This window comes from Macaca mulatta, chromosome 15 (assembly GCF_049350105.2).
Source record: "Macaca mulatta isolate MMU2019108-1 chromosome 15, T2T-MMU8v2.0, whole genome shotgun sequence".
Taxonomy (NCBI): Eukaryota; Metazoa; Chordata; class Mammalia; order Primates; family Cercopithecidae; genus Macaca; species Macaca mulatta.
The window spans coordinates 15,205,216-15,224,285 of NC_133420.1; the positions used below are offsets into that span (position 1 = coordinate 15,205,216).

The 19,070-nt window shown below is 41.4% G+C and overlaps 1 protein-coding gene and 1 long non-coding RNA gene across 17 annotated transcripts in view; both read left to right on the top strand.

Annotated features, from left to right (window-relative positions):
* The window catches only part of SETX (senataxin), a 101,213-nt gene that overhangs the window by 77,353 nt on the left and 4,790 nt on the right, over positions 1 to 19,070 (top strand). For 10 of the 16 annotated variants that reach the window (XM_028834692.2, XM_077967263.1, XM_028834691.2 and 7 more), the window contains 9 exons: positions 605 to 754; positions 2,739 to 2,846; positions 5,873 to 6,060; positions 6,949 to 7,041; positions 8,750 to 8,914; positions 13,367 to 13,465; positions 14,933 to 14,971; positions 15,541 to 15,628; positions 15,754 to 15,840. In XM_028834692.2, coding sequence (XP_028690525.2) covers positions 605 to 754; positions 2,739 to 2,846; positions 5,873 to 6,060; positions 6,949 to 7,041; positions 8,750 to 8,914; positions 13,367 to 13,465; positions 14,933 to 14,971; positions 15,541 to 15,628; positions 15,754 to 15,840 — 1,017 coding nt within the window. The remainder of the gene's footprint in view (positions 1 to 604; positions 755 to 2,738; positions 2,847 to 5,872; positions 6,061 to 6,948; positions 7,042 to 8,749; positions 8,915 to 13,366; positions 13,466 to 14,932; positions 14,972 to 15,540; positions 15,629 to 15,753; positions 15,841 to 19,070) is intronic. The other 6 variants (XM_028834694.2, XM_077967268.1, XM_015116511.3 and 3 more) reach the window with 2 other exon arrangements.
* On the top strand, positions 8,918 to 12,305 carry LOC144334994 (uncharacterized). Its single transcript, XR_013405354.1, has 3 exons — positions 8,918 to 9,149; positions 9,861 to 10,567; positions 12,061 to 12,305. It is a non-coding gene; the product is annotated as an uncharacterized LOC144334994 (long non-coding RNA).

Below are 19,070 nucleotides of genomic sequence, written 5' to 3' on the forward strand. Positions count from 1 at the left end.
AATGCTGATTTATTTGAGCACTGCATGGTATGATTGTGAGGCATCATCCACGTTGTCTGGCTCCATCACAGTACTTTGCATTATAGAAGGAGGCCACACTTGTTTTTCTTACTGTGGAAATAGAGTATTTGTCAGGTTCGCAGGCATTTTTGTTAGTACTAGCAAAAGCACTAAAAAAAAGGAAAAGACAATATTACATACTTAAAAACTAACAGAAAAATGTACATTCAAGCTGAATTCTAACCCTGGTTTTACTCGGATAATTCACAACTCAGGATTATTACATCTCTACTTCAGATACCTACCTACATATATCTGACTACAGGAAGGATTGTAATCTCCTTTGACCAAGTCAAACCCTGGATAAGAATTTTTAATGTGCTTAAATCATATTCTGTGTTTCAGCTGCAAAGCACACATTCTTTCCGGTTTGGGATTATCTTGAACGTTTCTGTTGTTTCCTAGATTTGAGGGTTTCCCCCTAACTTTTACTAAATGTTTTTCTGTCACATAATAAATAGTGAGTGTTTTATAGTAAACATAGGCCTGTCATAGTCAGGGATTGATGTACAGCTGAATATTGATTTAATCTTTGTTCTCTTAGGTTCAAGGACGCCCACAGAAAACACAGAGTATCATCATCTTAGAGTCCCATGTCATCTGCTGCACATTGAGCACAAGTGGTGGCTTACTACTTGAATCTGCTTTCCGGGGGCAAGGGGGTGTCCCCTTCAGCTGTGTCATTGTTGATGAGGTCAGTCAACAGTCAGCCATACAACTTTGACTAGTACTATGAGGAGTAAGTCTTAGATTAATTGTGGCTGCTGAGATGTTGAGGAGATGTGGGGTTTTTTTGCATCTGATTTTTACGTGCTATTACATGTGTATTCCCTTATGTAGAAATACGCTTCTTATGGCTGGGCGCGGTGGCTCAAGCCTGTAATCCCAGCACTTTGGGAGGCTGAGATGGGCGGATCACGAGGTCAGGAGATCGAGACCATCCTGGCGAACATGGTGAAACCCCGTCTCTACTAAAAAATACAAAAAAAAAAAACTAGCCGGGCGAGGTGGCGGGCGCCTGTAGTCCCAGCTACTCGGGAGGCTGAGGCAGGAGAATGGCGTAAACCCGGGAGGCGGAGCTTGCAGTGAGCTGAGATCCGGCCACTGCACTCCATCCTGGGCGAAAGAGCGAGACTCCATCTCCAAAAAACAAAAAGAAATACACTCCTTAATGGCCCTCCATAGTGAAAGTGGGTTTTCCAGTATTTGGGGGTTAGTCTTGAGGATGACTGATGGTTTCTAACAAAGTCTCTGCTGAGTGACTGTCTCGCTCCTGCTGAGAGTGTCTCTGGTAACCTTTTGATGTAGTTTTAATATAATTTTGGACAGCTTTGAGCCATAGTATGTTCACCTGACATCCTTTATTCCTAGTTCACTCTTTGAGCAAACATTTATTGGGTACCTGCTCTTTGTCATAATGTAGAGTCAGAAGACAAAAGAGATGGAGCAGGAAAAACCAGAGAATTGAGTGATCAGGAGACCTAAGATCCAGTTTTCACCAGAAGGAAAGGACAAAAAGTGGAAATGATTAAATAGTTGAAGAAAATGTCATTGAATTTAAGAGAAATTTGAGTCTCGTGATCAGAGGCATGCTGAGGAACCAGGAGGACAGCTATGGGGAAACACACTCCTGGACGCTCCTAATGGGATTTCTGAACCTCAAATACAAAGTTTTGAAAAGGGCCTGGGCATGGTGGCACACACCTGTAATCCAGGCACTTTGGGAGACTGAGGAGGGTGAATCACTTGAGCCCAGGAGTTTGAGACCAACCTGGGTGACATGGTGAAACCTTGTCTCTACTGAAAATACAAAAATTAGCCAGGTGTGATGGCATGCGCCTGTAATCCCAGCTATTCAGGAGGCTGAGGTGAGAGGATTGCTTGAGCCGGGGAGGCGGTGAACGATGATCATGCCACTGCCCTCCAGCCTGGGTGACAGAGTGAGACTGTCTCAAAAAAAAAAAAAATTTTTAAAATAAATAAAAATTTTAAAATAAAGTTTTAAAAGGACTTTAGAGGAGAAAAGTTTTTTTCAGGCTCACGTCCAGCAGGAACAAAGAGCGCACATCTAGGATGTGCATGGCCTTCCGAACTTACGGCTGGTTCCTAAGTGGTAGTGGCCGACTTGGTGGCTGACTTCAAAATACGTGTTTGATTTTTTTGAAAAATGTGTTTGGAGAGTTTACTTTTTATTTATTCATTTTTGTTTTTTGAGACGGAGTCTCGCTCTGTCACCGAGGCTGGAGTGCAGTGATGTGATCTTGGCTCACTGCTACCTCTGCCTCCTGGGTTCAAGCAATTCTCCTGCCTTACCCTCCCGAGTAGCTGGGATTATAGACACTGGCTACCACGCCCAGCTAATTTTTTTGGTATTTTTAGTAGAGATGGGGTTTCGCCATGTTGGCCAGGCTGGTCTTGAACTCCTGACCTCAGGTGATCCACCCGCTTCAGCCTCCCAAAGTACTGGCATTACGTGTGTGAGCCACCACACACAGCCTGGAGGACTTATTTTGTTGGTTTTGTTTTGTTTTTTGATTTCAGGGAAAATCCTTATTTTTGACATTTGGTGCAGGAGAAGTGTGGTACTTTTCTGAATGGTTAGAACTTTAATCAGATAAACTATATGGATAAATGGTAAAGATTGTTAAGACTGCCTTTCCCTTCTGTATCTTACCAAGGCTGGACAGTCTTGTGAAATTGAGACTCTTACCCCACTCATCCATCGCTGCAATAAGCTCATCCTAGTAGGAGATCCCAAGCAGCTCCCTCCCACAGTCATCTCTATGGTAAGTTTTTTATGTTCAGATTGCTTTAAAATGGAAGGGGCTTTTTAAAACGTTTGTTTTCAGGAGGGAGAGACACCTTTCTTGGATTAGCCTCTTAGTTTGGAGGGAAAAGTAAGCAGTAACTGAGAAAAGAGAAGCACGGATTGAGTCTTAATAAGCAAAAAAAAAAAATTCCTAAAAATGCCCCTTTGTTCATAGTTGTTCTTCTGTGTATGTGTGGCAGAAGCAGTGTGTCAGGGACTGGAAGCCTAGATGGATGACGTGCCATGGAAACCAACCTTTGGGAAAGGCAGTGTGCACGTGTTTTAAGAGCTGAATCTGATTTATTTTAATCATACAAACACCAAAACAGTAATAAAAGAAAAACTGCAGAAATAAGGAGAAGAATCCCACCCTCCTGATTTTTATTTAAATATGTACCAATTGAGGAAATATGAGGTTAAATTAATTTTGGAGTACATTTCTATTTTTAGAATTTGATATTCTATTGTTCATACAAGAACATGTCTGTGCCCCTCACATCATCTGAAAGTGAAGGTACTGGGGAAAAAAAAGAATTGTGAACTCTGACTTCAGGAAGAGAAGAATCAGATTGTAGTCTAGTCTACTTTGTTGGGTTTTTTTAAAATCTCACGGAAGACGTCTCCTGGAAATGCACATCAGAATCAGGATTCAATAGATGTTTTGAAGTAATCTGAAGAGGTTTTGAAATTTAATAAAATGTGTATTTTTTACTAATAACATAGATTATACAGATAATTGAGCAGTGGCCTCAAATAATCCTAGAAAATAGATCATTTTCAAAGCATTTTTGTTGAAGTATGGCATGAATGCAGGTGGTTATCGTTAGTGGTTTTTGACTTTGGAATTATTCAGAATGATAGTGCAGGTCTTTGTGTGACATTTGAGCATAGGTACATGATCACGTTAGTGTGTGGCCCAGAAGCACACCTGTCACCCACTGAAAACCCGTGTGTGTAGGGAAGAACTGCTGCAGGTAACTCTGTTCATGGAGAATAATGAAGAGCAAATTCGGTATCCCATTTCTTTAAATAATGCAGTATTTCATTGAAGGGCCTTAGCATATAGTGAAAAGAGAGATTGTTAATGGGCCTCAACTTTACTGCCTAGTTTAATGATTGATAAAAACAACAAAAATTAGAAAAAAAATCCATTTGTGCTTTTTAAATTGTTGTGCAAATAAAACAGGCTATTTTGAGAAAATAATTACAAAGTTCATTTCCATAAGGTGCCTTTTTTGACCACCTATTTCTAGTGATAATTACAGTGAAAGTGAGTATTTTTAATGGATATTGCTGGGCATTTGTGTGTTTGTTCATCTTTTTCAGTATGTGTATACTGAGTGCCAGCATAATTGAGGTGCTGTTTAGGTCCTGGGGTTATGACAGTGAAGAAAACAGACAAAATCCCTGCCATGAGTCATGGTGTTGATATTCTAGGGGATAGCAGTCAGTTACTAAAAAGTGGTATATGGTTTGTATACATGTATATATTTATGTGTATATGTACATGGGTTTGATTTTGTTTAAAGGTGGCAAAATCATTCTGTGTAGAATTGTTTTTTTTTTTTTTTCAATTAGTAAATCAGGGACATTCTCCCATGTCAGAATATATATTAATAAATTCTGTGTCATTTGTAGAATGGACTAAGGTTCTGTCTGAAGGCAGATGTGTTACCTTATATAAGTTCCTTTTCTGTTTGCCCAAAGAAAAGATTAAAAATTAGATTTTGTGAGCTAACGCAGATAAACTTTTGAGGATTTAGGCAAAATTGTCATATGTCTATTAATAATTATTATTTTTTACTTACACAAACCTGTTTAAAATCACACATATGAATAGGTTAAGAAGTAGTGCCTTTTTTCCACTCTCATAGTTTGTGAAACAAGTTTATTCAGGCTTTGCACATCTTCAGTACCAGTATCTTTCACATCACTCATGAAGATTCCATCATCTTAGTGAAGTTTTCAGCACATTTTTACTTCCAGGTTATTTAAGATAAAGTACTTTTTGAAACTTTCTATGATGCTGCCGTTGGAAAGTGTATCCCAAGGCACAACTGTAATAACATCAAGACAGTTTATCCCGTTTGTCACTTTGGTCACTGTTTTTCAGATTGCAGAGTATAACCCATTATTTGGTTTGTGAAATCCATTTAGCACAGCTTGGGCTTTCCTAATTCAAAAATTTGAAATGCTTCACTATCTGAAACTTCCCAAGTGCTGACATTATACTTAAAGTTCACGCTCAAAGGATATGCTCACTGGAATATTTTGAATTTTTGGATTAGAGATGGCTAACACATAAGTCGAGTCTGTTTCCTTCACTGGAAATTAAGTCCCGTGAAACTTGATCTTATTCACTCTGGCAGTCTTGGCACTCCAGATTATAGGTGCTTAGTACACATTAGATGGATGAATGAAGAATTTTGTCTTCAAAGGGCTTGTTTACAGTGGCATTCAGTATATCTGTCTGTGAGGGTATACCCCTGGAAATAATTGTTAAAATCTGTGTTACATTTCTCTGCTTCCTTTATTGTTGGTTTTTTTGGGTGGCATCTTGTAGCATCAAAATAGCATCAGTCGTCTTTCACGAGATCGTATCTCTTTCATTAGCAGTATATGAGTAGAAAATACCTCCACATGTATTCAAGATTCATGGCATTTTGGCTGGGTGTGGTGGCTCATGCCTGTAATCCCAGCTACTCAGGAGGCCAGAGACACGAGAATCGCTTGAACCTGGGAGGTGGAGGTTGCAGAAGAGATCATGCCACTCACTGCACTCCAGCCTGGGCGATAGAGCGCTACTGTGTCTCCAAAAAAAAAGATTCATGGCATTTTGAGGATCAGAGTCAGAAACACCTTTTTTGTCTGAAGCTGTGGTTGGTAATCTTATGCTACCTGAACGTTGCCATGTACGTGTTAGATCTCAGTAATTGTGTTTATAATAGTGGGAAAGATAGAAATGAATTCTTGGAAACTATTGCTTTATTTTGCCCCTCACAGAAAGCACAGGAGTATGGCTATGACCAGTCAATGATGGCTCGCTTCTGCAGACTGCTGGAAGAGAATGTAGAACACAACATGATCAGCAGGCTGCCTATTCTGCAGCTCACTGTGCAGTACAGGATGCATCCAGATATATGCCTCTTCCCTTCTAATTATATTTACAACAGAAACTTAAAAACAAATAGGTGAGTTCACCTTACTGCTCGTAACCTTAGTAGTTTAGCTACTTATGAAGAATAGACATTTTACTATCTTCTTCTTAGGTCTTGTCATAAAAAGCGTAAATCATGGAGGATTAATAATTTTCTCTTGTTATAATAGCCATCATGTTGAATACAGCAGAGCACATAAAAATGAAAGGGGGAAAAAGTCACCTATATTTATACTAACCAGAAATAATCACTGGTAACACATTTTGGTATATCTGCTTTCAGTCCTTTTTTTTTTTTTTTTTTGGGAAGACAGGGTCTCATTCTGTCACCCAGACAGAATGAGTGCAGTGGCACAATCCTGGCTCACTGTAGCTTCAACCTTCCAGGCTCAATTGATCCACCTGCCTCAGCATCCTGAGTAGCTGGGACTACACTCAGTCATCGCCATGCCTGGCAAATTTTTGTATTTTTCTTTTTGTAGAAACAGGATTTCACTATGTTGCCCAGGCTACTTTCAAACTCCTGAGCTCAAGCATTCCGTCTGCCTTGGCCTCCCAAAGTGCTGGGATTACAGGCGAGAGTCATTTCAGTGCTTTTACCATGCATGTCTTTTTTTACTTTTTAAATTTTTGAAGGAAAAATGTGGGACCTTACTCAACATAGTATTCTGTGGCTTACTCTATTATGAGTGTCTTTCCAATCATATTTGTTATATTTTAATGATAAAGATACCTTTCCTAGCACCAGGAAAGAAATAGAATTTGTTTTGTACCTTTCACTAATATACGTATAGAAAAGAATATTCCTGTTATCCTCTTACTTGCCCCAGCCCACATCACCACACAGAAAAAATTGTAGTAATACCAAAATATTTTCTTAAATCTTGACTTTATTCTGAATGTTGACTGCTTTTTTTTACAGACAGACAGAAACCATTCGATGTTCATCAGACTGGCCATTTCAACCATACCTTGTGTTTGATGTCGGAGATGGTTCAGAAAGACGGGATAATGAGTATGTTCTCCTCTTGCCTCAGTCCTCTGATAGTCCCAGAATTGTTACATGATTTGCATTCATATTTCTGTTAAATACATTTCCTATACACATCTCTCTGCCTAGTGTCAGGGCACAGTCATTTTCACTTAAGTTGATGCTTCTTTTTTCTGTATAATGGGGATAATATTACCTAATGTCATAAGCAAGCACTTGAGTAGATACTTGTTGAGCTCACAGCAGTGAGGGAAACAGACGTGCCTGTTGCAAGATGGTGATCTCATGGGAAGACAGACCTTCACCAGGTAATCACCTAGGTAAGCAGTTATTCCAGTTGGGTTAAGTACTGTGAAGGCTAAGTATAAATTCAGTTGAATGAGGATGTGAAAGGGAGGAAGGAAGTAGTGACAGAGGTTGGATGGTATTGGGTTGTGAATAAGGGCATGTGTTCAGGTGGTCTGTATATGACAGCAAAGAGGAGTGGTGGTGTTGCTAGATAGCAGCAGTGTCAGAGGAGCCGGGGATTCTTGTGAGAGACTAGGGGAGGAATGGTCTAGGGGCAGCATTTGTTGGCACAGATGCAAGCACCACGCTGTCATGAAGTAGGAGGAAACACAAATCCCACTTCTACATCATGGGATGACTGCAGAGCAGGTGGCGTCCTCAGGCGAGAATCAGGTGTTAGATAGGATACAGAGGTGGAAGTAGGGAACACTCATTGAAGAGGCTAAACATACAGAGGAGGAGTTGGCCATGGGATTGTAGTGCTGGAGGGACTGCAGCCTAAAGGTTTTAATGGGACCTATTGGAGGAGAGCAGAGGATTGTGAGTTAAGCCCCAGAGCATCAGGAAGGAGGGTTATGAGCGGAATGTTGACCAGAGAGGGTTAATCTGGGAGGGGACCAAGGAAAATGAAGATTTCAGGGATGGAAGAGATCGCTCACTGACTGGGTTGTCCATATAGTAATTCTCAAAGTTAGGAGAATGGGTATTTAAGGCTCGTAAAGCAAGGTGGGTAAGGTATCCTCAGGAATCAAGGGATAGGGGCAGTGCATCCCCTGGTCTTGGTGCATTTCGGGTCTGGTATGGTCATGAGGGAGCATGTGGTTTCAGGAGGGGTTGAGAGTACAGGATATGAGACTGGTGAGGACTATAAAGAGGACATGAACCTGCTCCAGGGCCCCATGTTGTTCAACTGGGGTCAAGTAGGACACATCCTTCACATTGAATCTGTGTGGATGGCAACTGCTCAGTTGTGTGGTGTCTGTTGTATGCAGCCAGTGGTGGGGGACGAGGAAGATCATACATCTAAAGCATTTTCTCAGTGTTGGGAAGATAGTCAATCCTTAATTCATGTTAGCTATGTCTTATTCACATCCTTGTTCTTATTAATACTGCTGTTCTTACTACTGCTATCCCTCTTTTAACAGATGAAGAAAGTGGTGCCTAAACTTCAGTTGATTTCAAACTCTTTTCTCTCTACAGCTTCATTTTTCACTGGACGTTTCACATGTATTCATATTTACCATAGCATTTTCACGTTTATTCATATATACCATATTAATGGTCATGGTAACAGCCTCGTGGAGTCACTGCTAGCTGAATAAAAGATGAAACCTATCTGCCTGCCATTTACTATAATGGGAAACAAACTCAATGGAACTTAAGTTAGCAATTAGCCTGCTATTAGTTTTGATAACATTGTGTTTTCTTTTTCCATCTTGTTTAGCTCATACATAAATGTTCAAGAAATAAAACTGGTGATGGAAATAATTAAGCTTATTAAAGACAAAAGAAAGGATGTTAGTTTTCGAAACATTGGCATAATAACTCATTACAAGGCCCAGAAGACGATGATTCAGAAGGATTTGGACAAAGAGTTCGATAGAAAAGGGTGAGGTATTTCTTTTTTTTTTTTTTTTTTTTTTTTTGAGACGGAGTCTCGCTGTGTCTCCCAGGCTGGAGTGCAGTGGCGTGATCTCGGCTCACTGCAAGCTCCGCCTCCCGGGTTCACGCCATTCTCCCACCTCAGCCTCCCAAGTAGCTGAGACTACAGGCGCCCGCCACCACGCCCGGCTAGTTTTTTGTATTTTTAGTAGAGACGGGGTTTCACCATGTTAGCCAGGATAGTCTCGATCTCCTGACCTCGTGATCCACCCGCCTCGGCCTCCCAAAGTGCTGGGATTACAGGCTTGAGCCACCGCGCCCGGCCAAGGGTGAGGTATTTCTATAAATATTTCCAGTTTTCTTGTTGAATTAGATTGAGAGGACATAGAAGGAAAGAAGAAAAGGAAACTCTTAAGGAGTGGTCTGTGCACATTGGTGATGTGGCACAAGGAAGCCGGGATGCTGCTGGCTTTCAGACACTTGTGCTGTGGAGCTCCTGGGCAGAACTTCCTGGCAGTTGGAATGTCAACATTCTCCTTGGCAGTGGAATCGACTAAGAAACTTGCCAGGTCTTTACCCTTCAGTTCCATGACTTCGTCATCAGAATTCTTGTTCCAGCAAGACTAAAAGTGACATTTCACTTTAAATAAATGACTTAACCCTTGCATTGCCTTTATGTGTAGAATGAAGATGATGTTTTTGTTTCCTTCTTACCTCAGCAGTAAAATTTAAGATTAAAATTAAAGATTTTTTTTTTAGATTAAAGATTTTTTTAAAGATTTAAGGTTATGGAAATCCATAACCTTAAAATCATCTTAACTTACAGGCATGCAGACTACCAAAATAGAATCTTGAAAACAATAGAAAATCAGACCTATAGCCTGGGTGCAGTGGCTCACACATGTAATCCCAGCACTTCGGGAGGCTGAGGCGGGCAGATCACCTGAGGTCAGGAGGTTGAGACCAGCCTGGGCAACATGGTGAAACCCCATCTACTGAAAAAAAATACAAAAACTAGCCAGGCGTGGTGCGTGCTCCTGTAGTCCCAGCTACTCGGGAGGCTGAGGTGGGTAAATCACTTGAACCCAGGAGGCGGAGGCTGCAGTGAGCTGAGATTGCCCCACTGCATCACTCCAGCCTGGGTGACAGAGAGAGACTCCATTGAAAAAAAAAAAATCAGACCTATATAACAAATAATGAAACATTTCCCAATAATGAAAAGCCCAGAACCAAACTAAACTGGTGAATTCTATCAAATATTAAAAGAAGAATGAACACCAGTCCTTCTCACATGCTTCCAATAAATAGAACACTCACATTCATTTTACGAAGCCAGTATTACACTGATAGCAAAGCCAAGGGAAGGCATCACAAGAAAACTACAGACCCAATCCCTGCGACTACAGATACAAAAATCCTCAACAAAATAGTGACCAACTGAATCTAGCAGTTTATTAAAAGGATTTATACATCAAGACCTAGTGGGATTTATCCCAGGAATGTAAGATTGCTTCAACATGTGAAAATCAGTATGATATACCATATTAGAAGAATGGGAAGACCCACATAATCAGCTCAGTAGATATGAAAAAAAACTGCACAGAACCCAAAACCCTTTGATGATTAAAAAAAAAAAAATCAAACCAGGAATACAAAGGAAGTTTTTTTTTGAGACGGAGTCTTACTCTGTCACCCAGGCTAGAGTGCAGTGGCTGGATCTCAGCTCACTGCAAGCTCCGCCTCCCGGGTTTACGCCATTCTTCTGCCTCAGCCTCCCGAGTAGCTGGGACTACAGGTGCCCGCCACCTCACCCGGCTAGTTTTTTGTATTTTTTAGTAGAGGTGGGGTTTCACCGTGTTAGCCAGGATGGTCTCGATCTCCTGACCTTGTGATCCACCCGTCTCGGCCTCCCAAAGTGCTGGGATTACAGGCTTGAGCCACCGTGCCCGGCCCAAAGGAACTTTTTTTATTAATAAAAGACAATTACGAAAAACTCATAGCTAACATTATACTTGATAGTAAGAATGAAAGCCTTTCCTCTAAGATCAGGAAAGATGTTTGAAAATCTTACTGTTACTGCTTCTTTTCAACATTGTACTAGAGGTTTTAGCCAGAGCAGTTAAGTAAGGAAAAGAAGTAAAAAGCATCTTTATGGCCGGGCGCGGTGGCTCAAGCCTGTAATCCCAGCACTTTGGGAGGCCGAGACGGGTGGATCACGAGGTCAGGAGATCGAGACCATCCTGGCTAAAACAGTGAAACCCCATCTCTACTAAAATACAAAAAAAATTAGCCGGGCGAGGTGGCGGGCGCCTGTACTCCCAGCTACTCGGGAGGCTGAGGCAGGAGAATGGCGTGAACCCGGGAGGTGGGGCTTGCAGTGAGCTGAGATCCAGCCACTGCATTCCAGCCTGGGCAACAGAGCCAGACTCCGTCTCAAAAAAAAAAAAAAAAGCATCTTTATTGGAAAGAAAAAAGCAAAACTATCTCTTTTCATAGGTGGTGTGATCTTATTTCTAGAAACCCTGACAAATCCACTCAAAGACACTATTAGAGATAATAAGCTTAGCAGGATGCAAGATTAATATGTAAAAGTTGATTATATTTTGATACAACTAGCAACGAACAATCTGAAAAGGAAGTTGAAACAATTCCATTTACAATAACATCAAAAAGAATAAAACACTTCGGAATAAATAGAACCAAAGAAATATAAGACTTACATGCTGAAAACTGCAAACATTGTTGAAAAGAATTAAAAGAACACTTAAATAGGCCGGGAGCAGTGGCTCACGCCTGTAATCCCAGCGCTTTGGGAGGCCCAGGTGGGTGGATCACCTGAGGTCAGGAGTTCAAGACTAGCCTGGCCAACATGGTAAAACCCTGTCTCAGCCGGGCGCGGTGGCTCAAGCCTGTAATCCCAGCACTTTGGGAGGCTGAGACGGGCGGATCACAAGGTCAGGAGATTGAGACCATCCTGGCTAACACGGCGAAACCCCGTCTCTACTAAAAAATACAAAAAGCTAGCCGGGCGAGGTGGCGGGCACCTGTAGTCCCAGCTACTCGGGAGGCTGAGGCAGGAGAATGGCGTGAACCCGGGAGGCGGAGCTTGCAGTGAGCTGAGATCCGGCCACTGCACTCCAGCCCGGGTGACAGAGCGAGACTCCGTCTCAAAAAAAAAAAAAAAAAAAAAAAAAAAAACCCTGTCTCTACTAATAATACAAAAATTAGCCGGGCATGGTGGCACACAACTGTAATCCCAGCTACTCTGGAGACTGAGGCAGGAGAATCACTTGAACCCGGGAGGCGGAGATTGCAGTGAGCTGAGATCCCTCCATTGCACTCCAGCCTGGGCAACAAGAGTGAAACGCCGTCTCAAAAAAAAAAAAAAAAAAAAAAACCCACCTAAATAAATGTGAAGACATCCTGTTTTCATGGACTGGAAGACTTAGTATTGTTTTGTTTTTTGCATTTTTTGGTGTTTTTTCATTTTTAGTAGAGATGAGGTCTCACTAAGTTGCCCAGGCTGTTCTCAAACTCCCAAGTTCACATGATCTTCCCAAAGAGCTTAGATTACAGACATGAGCTACCACGTCCAGCCAAAGACTTAGTATCAGTGTGACCATTTCTGTAAAAAAGGCAGTTGGAATATATCTGTAGATCAGTTTGGGGAGTGCTGCCATCTAACACTAAGTCTTAGTAACTTGTACTGTGTGGTACAATGAAATATTAATGAAAAAAAGGGATGAAGTTCTGTCACATGCTACAACATGGATGAACTTTGGAAATGTTATACTAAGGGAAAACAGTCACAAATAATCACATTTTGTAATTCCATTTATGTGAAACTCACAGTATAAGAAAATCTGTAGAGACAAAGTAGATTAGTGGTTGCCAGGGAATGGAGAGAGGAGGAATTCAGGCTAACCTCCAAGAAAATATTTTAAAAATTTTTTAGCAGCCAGGCATGGTGGTGCATGCATCTCTTTGGGAGACTGAGGCAAGGAGGATTGTTTGAGCCCCAGAAGTTTGAGTCCAGCCTGGGCAACGTAGTGAGACTCTCTTTCTCTTTCTTTTTTTTTTAAAGTTTCTTTAAAAATAAAGACTGTAAGGCCAGGCAAGGTGGCTCACATCTATAATCCTAACATTTTGGGAGGGTGAGGTGGAAGGATTGCTTAAGCCAGGGATTTGAGACTAGCCTGTGCAATATAGCAAGACCCCATCTCTACAAAACATGGAAAAATTAGGGTGTTGGTCTATGCCTGTAGTCCTAGCCACTTAGGAGGCTGAGACAGGGCTCTGGTGTTCAGGTTACAGTGGGCTATGAATATGCCACTGCACTCCAGCCTGGACAAGAGTGAGGCTAGACTATCTCTCAAAAAACCAAAAACTAGTTTATAAATATGTTTATTTAATAATTATCTTCCTTTTTCCAGTAAATATGTTTCTCTTTTGTAAATAGACCAGCAGAAGTAGATACTGTGGATGCCTTCCAGGGTCGGCAGAAGGATTGTGTTATTGTTACATGTGTCAGAGCAAATAGCGGGCAAGGTTCAATTGGGTGAGTTACTGTCATTGTTGCTCTTTTATACTTTTATACATTGTTGCTTGTTTATAATTCAGGATTAGGTTCATTATCACTGTTAGAGAACACCATTTGCTTTCTTAATTTTCTTTTGTGAAAACCTGTGTAATATTATGAAAGTTTCTCTTTTAAGTTGTGAAATAGACCCACTGTTAGATCTTGGTGCAGTCTTGGCCCACTGCAACCTCCACCTCCTGGGTTCAAGCAATTCTTCTGCATCAGCCCCCCAAGTAGCTGGGACTACAGACATGTGCTACCACGCCCAGCTGATTTTTGTATTTTTCTGTAGAGACAGGGTTTCACCATGTTGCCCAGGCTGCTCTCAAACTCCTGAGCTCCAGTGCTCCACCCGTTTCGGCCTCCCAAAATGCTGGGGTTATAGGCCTGAGCCACCGTGCCTGGTTTTGGTGTCTTTTATATTAACCCATTTCATAGTGTGAATCTGTTCTTTTATTTAATAAGATTCAAATAGACAATTAGATTAAGTATACTTTGCAGAGGCATGTTACTCTCCATGGTATGTGTCAAAGTGTCATTGTTTTTTGTGTTTTCCTGCTTTGGCTAAGTTTGTTAACCTTAACTACTGTCAGTGTATTTAAGATGCTAAGGACAATCTGTATGAGTGACAGAATATTCCCCCAAGACCAAGACTCTTACATAATTATTTGTTCTTTGTCATGAGAAGCAGATAGAATTTTTTTTTTTTTTTTTTTTTTTTTGAGATGGAGTCTCGCTCTGTCGCCCAGGCTGGAGTGCAGTGGCGCGATCTCGGCTCACTGCAAGCTCCGCCTCCCGGGTTCACGCCATTCTCCTGCCTCAGCCTCCCGAGTAGCTGGGACTACAGGCGCCCACAACCGCGCCTGGCTAATTTTTTGTATTTTTAGTAGAGACGGGGTTTCACCGTGGTCTCGATCTCCTGACCTTGTGATCCGCCTGCCTCGGCCTCCCAAAGTGCTGGGATTACAGGCGTGAGCCACCGTGCCCGGCGAGAAGCAGATAGAATTTACAGGTTATAAATTAGTTTGTTTTCAAATAAAATAGTAATTAAAGTAATCTTCGCCTCTCCCTGGGATGGGCTGCATATACAGAGACCAGTTATGTCTCAGGGTCAGTTTATAAATAGTCCTTTCTCTCCCAGCTAATTTGAAATTTCACTTTTGTCGTACACCAGTTCTATTTCTGAGCTCTTTTTCTGAGCTGTTGAAGTATTTATCTGCTGTTCATGTATTTCTACACTAGTTCTACAATATCTTAACAACCTGGATATATTTAAATGTAAGAATAAAGTGAATGGGCTGGTACCACATTTTTAGGATTTTTTAAGTCTTCAAGATTGCACTGTTAAAATTTCCAATTATCTCATCCAGGTAAAAATAGGAAATTGATAGATACATCACTTTGAAGGAAGCCCTGAGGTTTTGGTTTGTTTACTGTTTTTAATAGGAATTCTTCTGTGCCCGGTACCCTGTATTGGGACAGAGAGTAAGAAAGCACTGTGACTTCTAGAGGAGTGGAGGAATCCCGGAAAAGCTGCCTGCAGTCCACCTGTGTCTCACATGGGCATGCTGAGTCATTCCTAGAGTCCACCTGTGTGTCACACGTTCACGCTGAGTCATTCTAGAGTCCAACCTATGTCTCACACGGGCACACCGAGTCATTCTAGTCTACCTGTGTCTCACATGGGCACGCTGAGCCATTCTAGAGTCCATCTGTGTCTCACATGAGGACGCTGAGCCATTCTAGAGTCCATCTGTGTCTCACATGAGGATGCTGAGTCATTCTAGAGTCCGTCTGTGTCTTGGGCATGCTGAGTCATTCTAGAGTCCACTTTGTGTCTCACACGTTCACGCTGAGTCATTCTAGAGTCCACCTGTGTCTCGGGCACGCTGAGTTATTCTAGAGTCCACATTGTGTCTCACACGGGCACGCCAAGTCATTCTAGAGTCGTCCTGTGTCTCGGGCACACTAAGTCATTGTGGAGTCCACCTGTGTCTCACACAGGTGTGTTAAATCATTCTAGACAAAGAAGGAACTCTTTTTTTATTGCCTAGATTCCTGGCAAGTTTGCAGAGATTGAATGTCACCATCACACGAGCCAAGTACAGCCTCTTCATCCTCGGACATTTGAGGACCCTGATGGTAGGTACCAGAGAGCTCAGAAATTTACCCGTTGTTACTATTGTTTGTTTGAGTTTTTGTTCTTATTTTCCATCAAACTGTAAATGATTTCTGGATTACAAAATAATGGTTGTTATGTTTTCCAGCAACTTCTTCCTAGGAGCTTTTGTGTACACGTGAACCATTCGCCTTTTTTCAGCCCAGAACCCAAGTATCTACACTGGGCTCTCAAGGTGACCATTTTAAAACAAATTATCCACATCATAGGATTATTGTTAAGAAGGTATATTAAATCCACAAATGTAAAGTGCCATAGCAATTACTTGGCACTTAGTAAACACTCAGTAAATGTGACTGTTTATTGGCCCAGCTTAATGCCAGAGAGAGTTTGCAGGCGCGTACTCTGCTCTGCTTTTCTGCTGGCACTGGGAGCCGTGCTGCTCACTCTGTTTCTCTAGCACTTAGCGCCTCCGGCATTCTTCTGCCAGGACCGGCGCCCCTCTGGAAGAGGTGTACGAGTTTCCAACTTTAGTAGACAAATGGTACAACTTAATTCACTGATACCACAGCTAGATGTCTCACGTATTTGCTGTTTGTCTCATTAGGGGTAATAACTTTGTAGGTTTTCTCATTTCTCTTTTTATAAAGTCATTGATTTCATCTAAGAAGAGCCAACTTGGTGGCTGTTTCCCCTGGTTTTGGTTCCTGCCACCAGGTGGCACTCAGATACACCTTTCTCGTTTCACTCTTCTCTATCACTCCCGCCTTTGTCGTTTGTATGCCTACTCTGAAGGAAGTTTTAAAAGCTGTGTACCTTTTATTTTTATGTACCTCCCATTTTTAAGTTGATAGAAAAATTCTTTGTACGTTTAAATATTACTGAAGATTATGTTTCTGATGTATTATCAATATTGACATTTTAAAATACAGCAATTAAAACTATTACATCGCTCTTAAATATATTCAGTGGAATAGAAAGCAATATTATTTTATTTTTTCCTCTCTTTGAAATTGTATTTCTATTCCTACTTGTTTGGGATGAGATTCACTGGGGTAATCTCTTTTTAGAATTAAAAGCCTTTATATTAATCTCACTGAGCTACATCTCTCTCATGATAATTTCTGTATAACTTGAAAGTTTAAAAAGTTGTATTCCCCCCCCCCTTTTTTTTTTTGGATACAGGGTCTCGCTCTGTCACCTTGGCTGGAGTGCAGTGGTGCAATTACAGCTCACTGCAGCCTCTGCCTCCTGGATTTAAGCTATTCTCCCTCCTCAGCCTCCTGAGTAGCTGAGACTACAGGTGCATGTACCACCACACCCTGATAATTTTTTGTGCTTTTAGTAGAGACAGGGTCTTACCATGTTGTCCAGGCTGGTCTCAAACTCCTGGGCTCAAGTCATCCCACCTCGGCCTAAAAAGTTGATTTTTATAACTACTTGGGGAACCCATGTGAAGGGTGCATGCAACCTCTCAGTGCTTTCTTTGCAACTTCCTGTAAATCTATAGTTATCTCAAAATATAGGTTTGGATTTTTAAAAATTGCTTTTCCTGTGACCATAAGGATCTGAGTGTTAAAACATGATCTCTTGTCAGTTGAATAGCCTGTTAACACTTATTTGTACAGTTGAGCAAAACAAGACAAATATGTTTAATATTACAGATTTTCATCATGTTTAAACCTGAAAAGTAAATGAAATGTTACTAGAGATACATCTTTTAGTGATGCCTTGATTAAAGGCGCTTCATGGGCACTACTGTTTTTCATCCTCCCTTTATTTGGCAACTCAGGGTGTTGATGTGTCTTGGCAGTGCACTCTGTGGATGGATGAGGCCCATCGTGATTATGAAGCGTGCGGTGCAGCAGGCAGGGCAGCCCAAGGAGGACATGGGAAGCTGGGGCTTGGAAGTTTATTCACATTCCATTTAGACAGTATTTGGGAGCCCTTGGGTCACACACCCTTCCACAACTGTACAGACCACTGACCTCCAGCTAATGGCACCGACATTGTCTTCACTCTAGGAAGGCAGTGCTACAAAAAGAGACAGACTAGAATCTAAAAATTCCCAATTTGTCAGCTGGGCTTTCTAACTTTTTTTGTCCTTGGGCTTTTTCTTTGTTGTTTTGGGGATTTGTTTGTTTTTGTTTTTAATTTTTTAGCCTAGTTCCCCTTCTGGAAATGGGATCAATCATTAAAGCGTTTGATTTCCTCTGTAAAACCAAAGCTAATTGTGCCTGCTCAGAACTGTTTTTGTAATCTTAGGAATGGATTAAACACCAACTTTAGGTGTGGTAAACTTAGCAAAAATAGCAAGGCCATCTGCTTCACATATGTGTTTGAGCCACAGGCTAAGGATCTCTAGAGATCTGAGTGAGAAAGAGAACTGAGCCACACAGCCTGGCACTCCCTCCACAGACCTGTCTGGAATATGCCAGCCACCGTGCCAAGCATTTTATTCTGGTCACATGACTTTCTCCAAACCTTAAAAAACTACTGTGAAGTCAGTTTATTACCATAGTTTATCAAATTCAACAAACCATTCATTATAATATGCACCACCACTATTTTATGTACCATTATTAGACTATGATACAGTGCTTTATTTTCACTTAGAACTTTCATATTTATTGAAAGGACTCTTTTAAGACTTGAGACAGATTTTTATCACATTCTTATGCATACATAAAAGAGAAAATACAAGTAAAATAATAGGTTAAGATATTCCTAAAATTATTTCACTTTCAGAATCTAGCACAAATGAATCACTTCCCAGTCCGTAGTCACCAGTGTTGCCATTCATCCTCAGCGCAGTAGTAAGATTGGCAGTGTAGCGTTTGCTAAGAGTTTCACCATTGTCTCCAGGATTTTCTTAGAACCCTTGATCTCCAGTGTATAAAGTTTTTTTGGTTTTTGTTTTTTTTTGAGACAGAGTCTCACCCTGTCGCCCAGGCTGGAGTGCAGTGGTGCAATCTCAGCTTACTGCAACCTCTGCCTCCTGGGTTCAGGTGATTCCGGTGCCTCAGCCTCTCAAGTAGCTGGGATTACAGGTGTGCGCCACCACACTTGGCTCATTTTGGTATTTTTAGTAGAGACGGGGTTTCACCATGTTGCCCAGGCTGGTCTCGAACTCCTGACCTCAGGTGATCCGCCTGCCTCGGCCTCCCAGAGTGTTAGGATTACAGGCATAAGTCACTGCACCCAGCCCAAGGCATAAGTTTTAATGCTGGTGTTTTCTTGTCTTATCAGAAAATGTCTGTAGAAAGTTTTCAGGCGAGATCTTTAAATGGTTTATTGACTAAAAGTCTAAGGGTTATAATTGCCTCATCATGAAATCCCCAAGGACAGGTACATGGCCAAGAGGGTCCCCAAGGTCAGAAATGGTAAAATGTGAAAGCAATGTGCACTTCAGAATCCATTAAATAAAATATTACTCCTATTTTACAGATGAGGAAACAAGCTCAG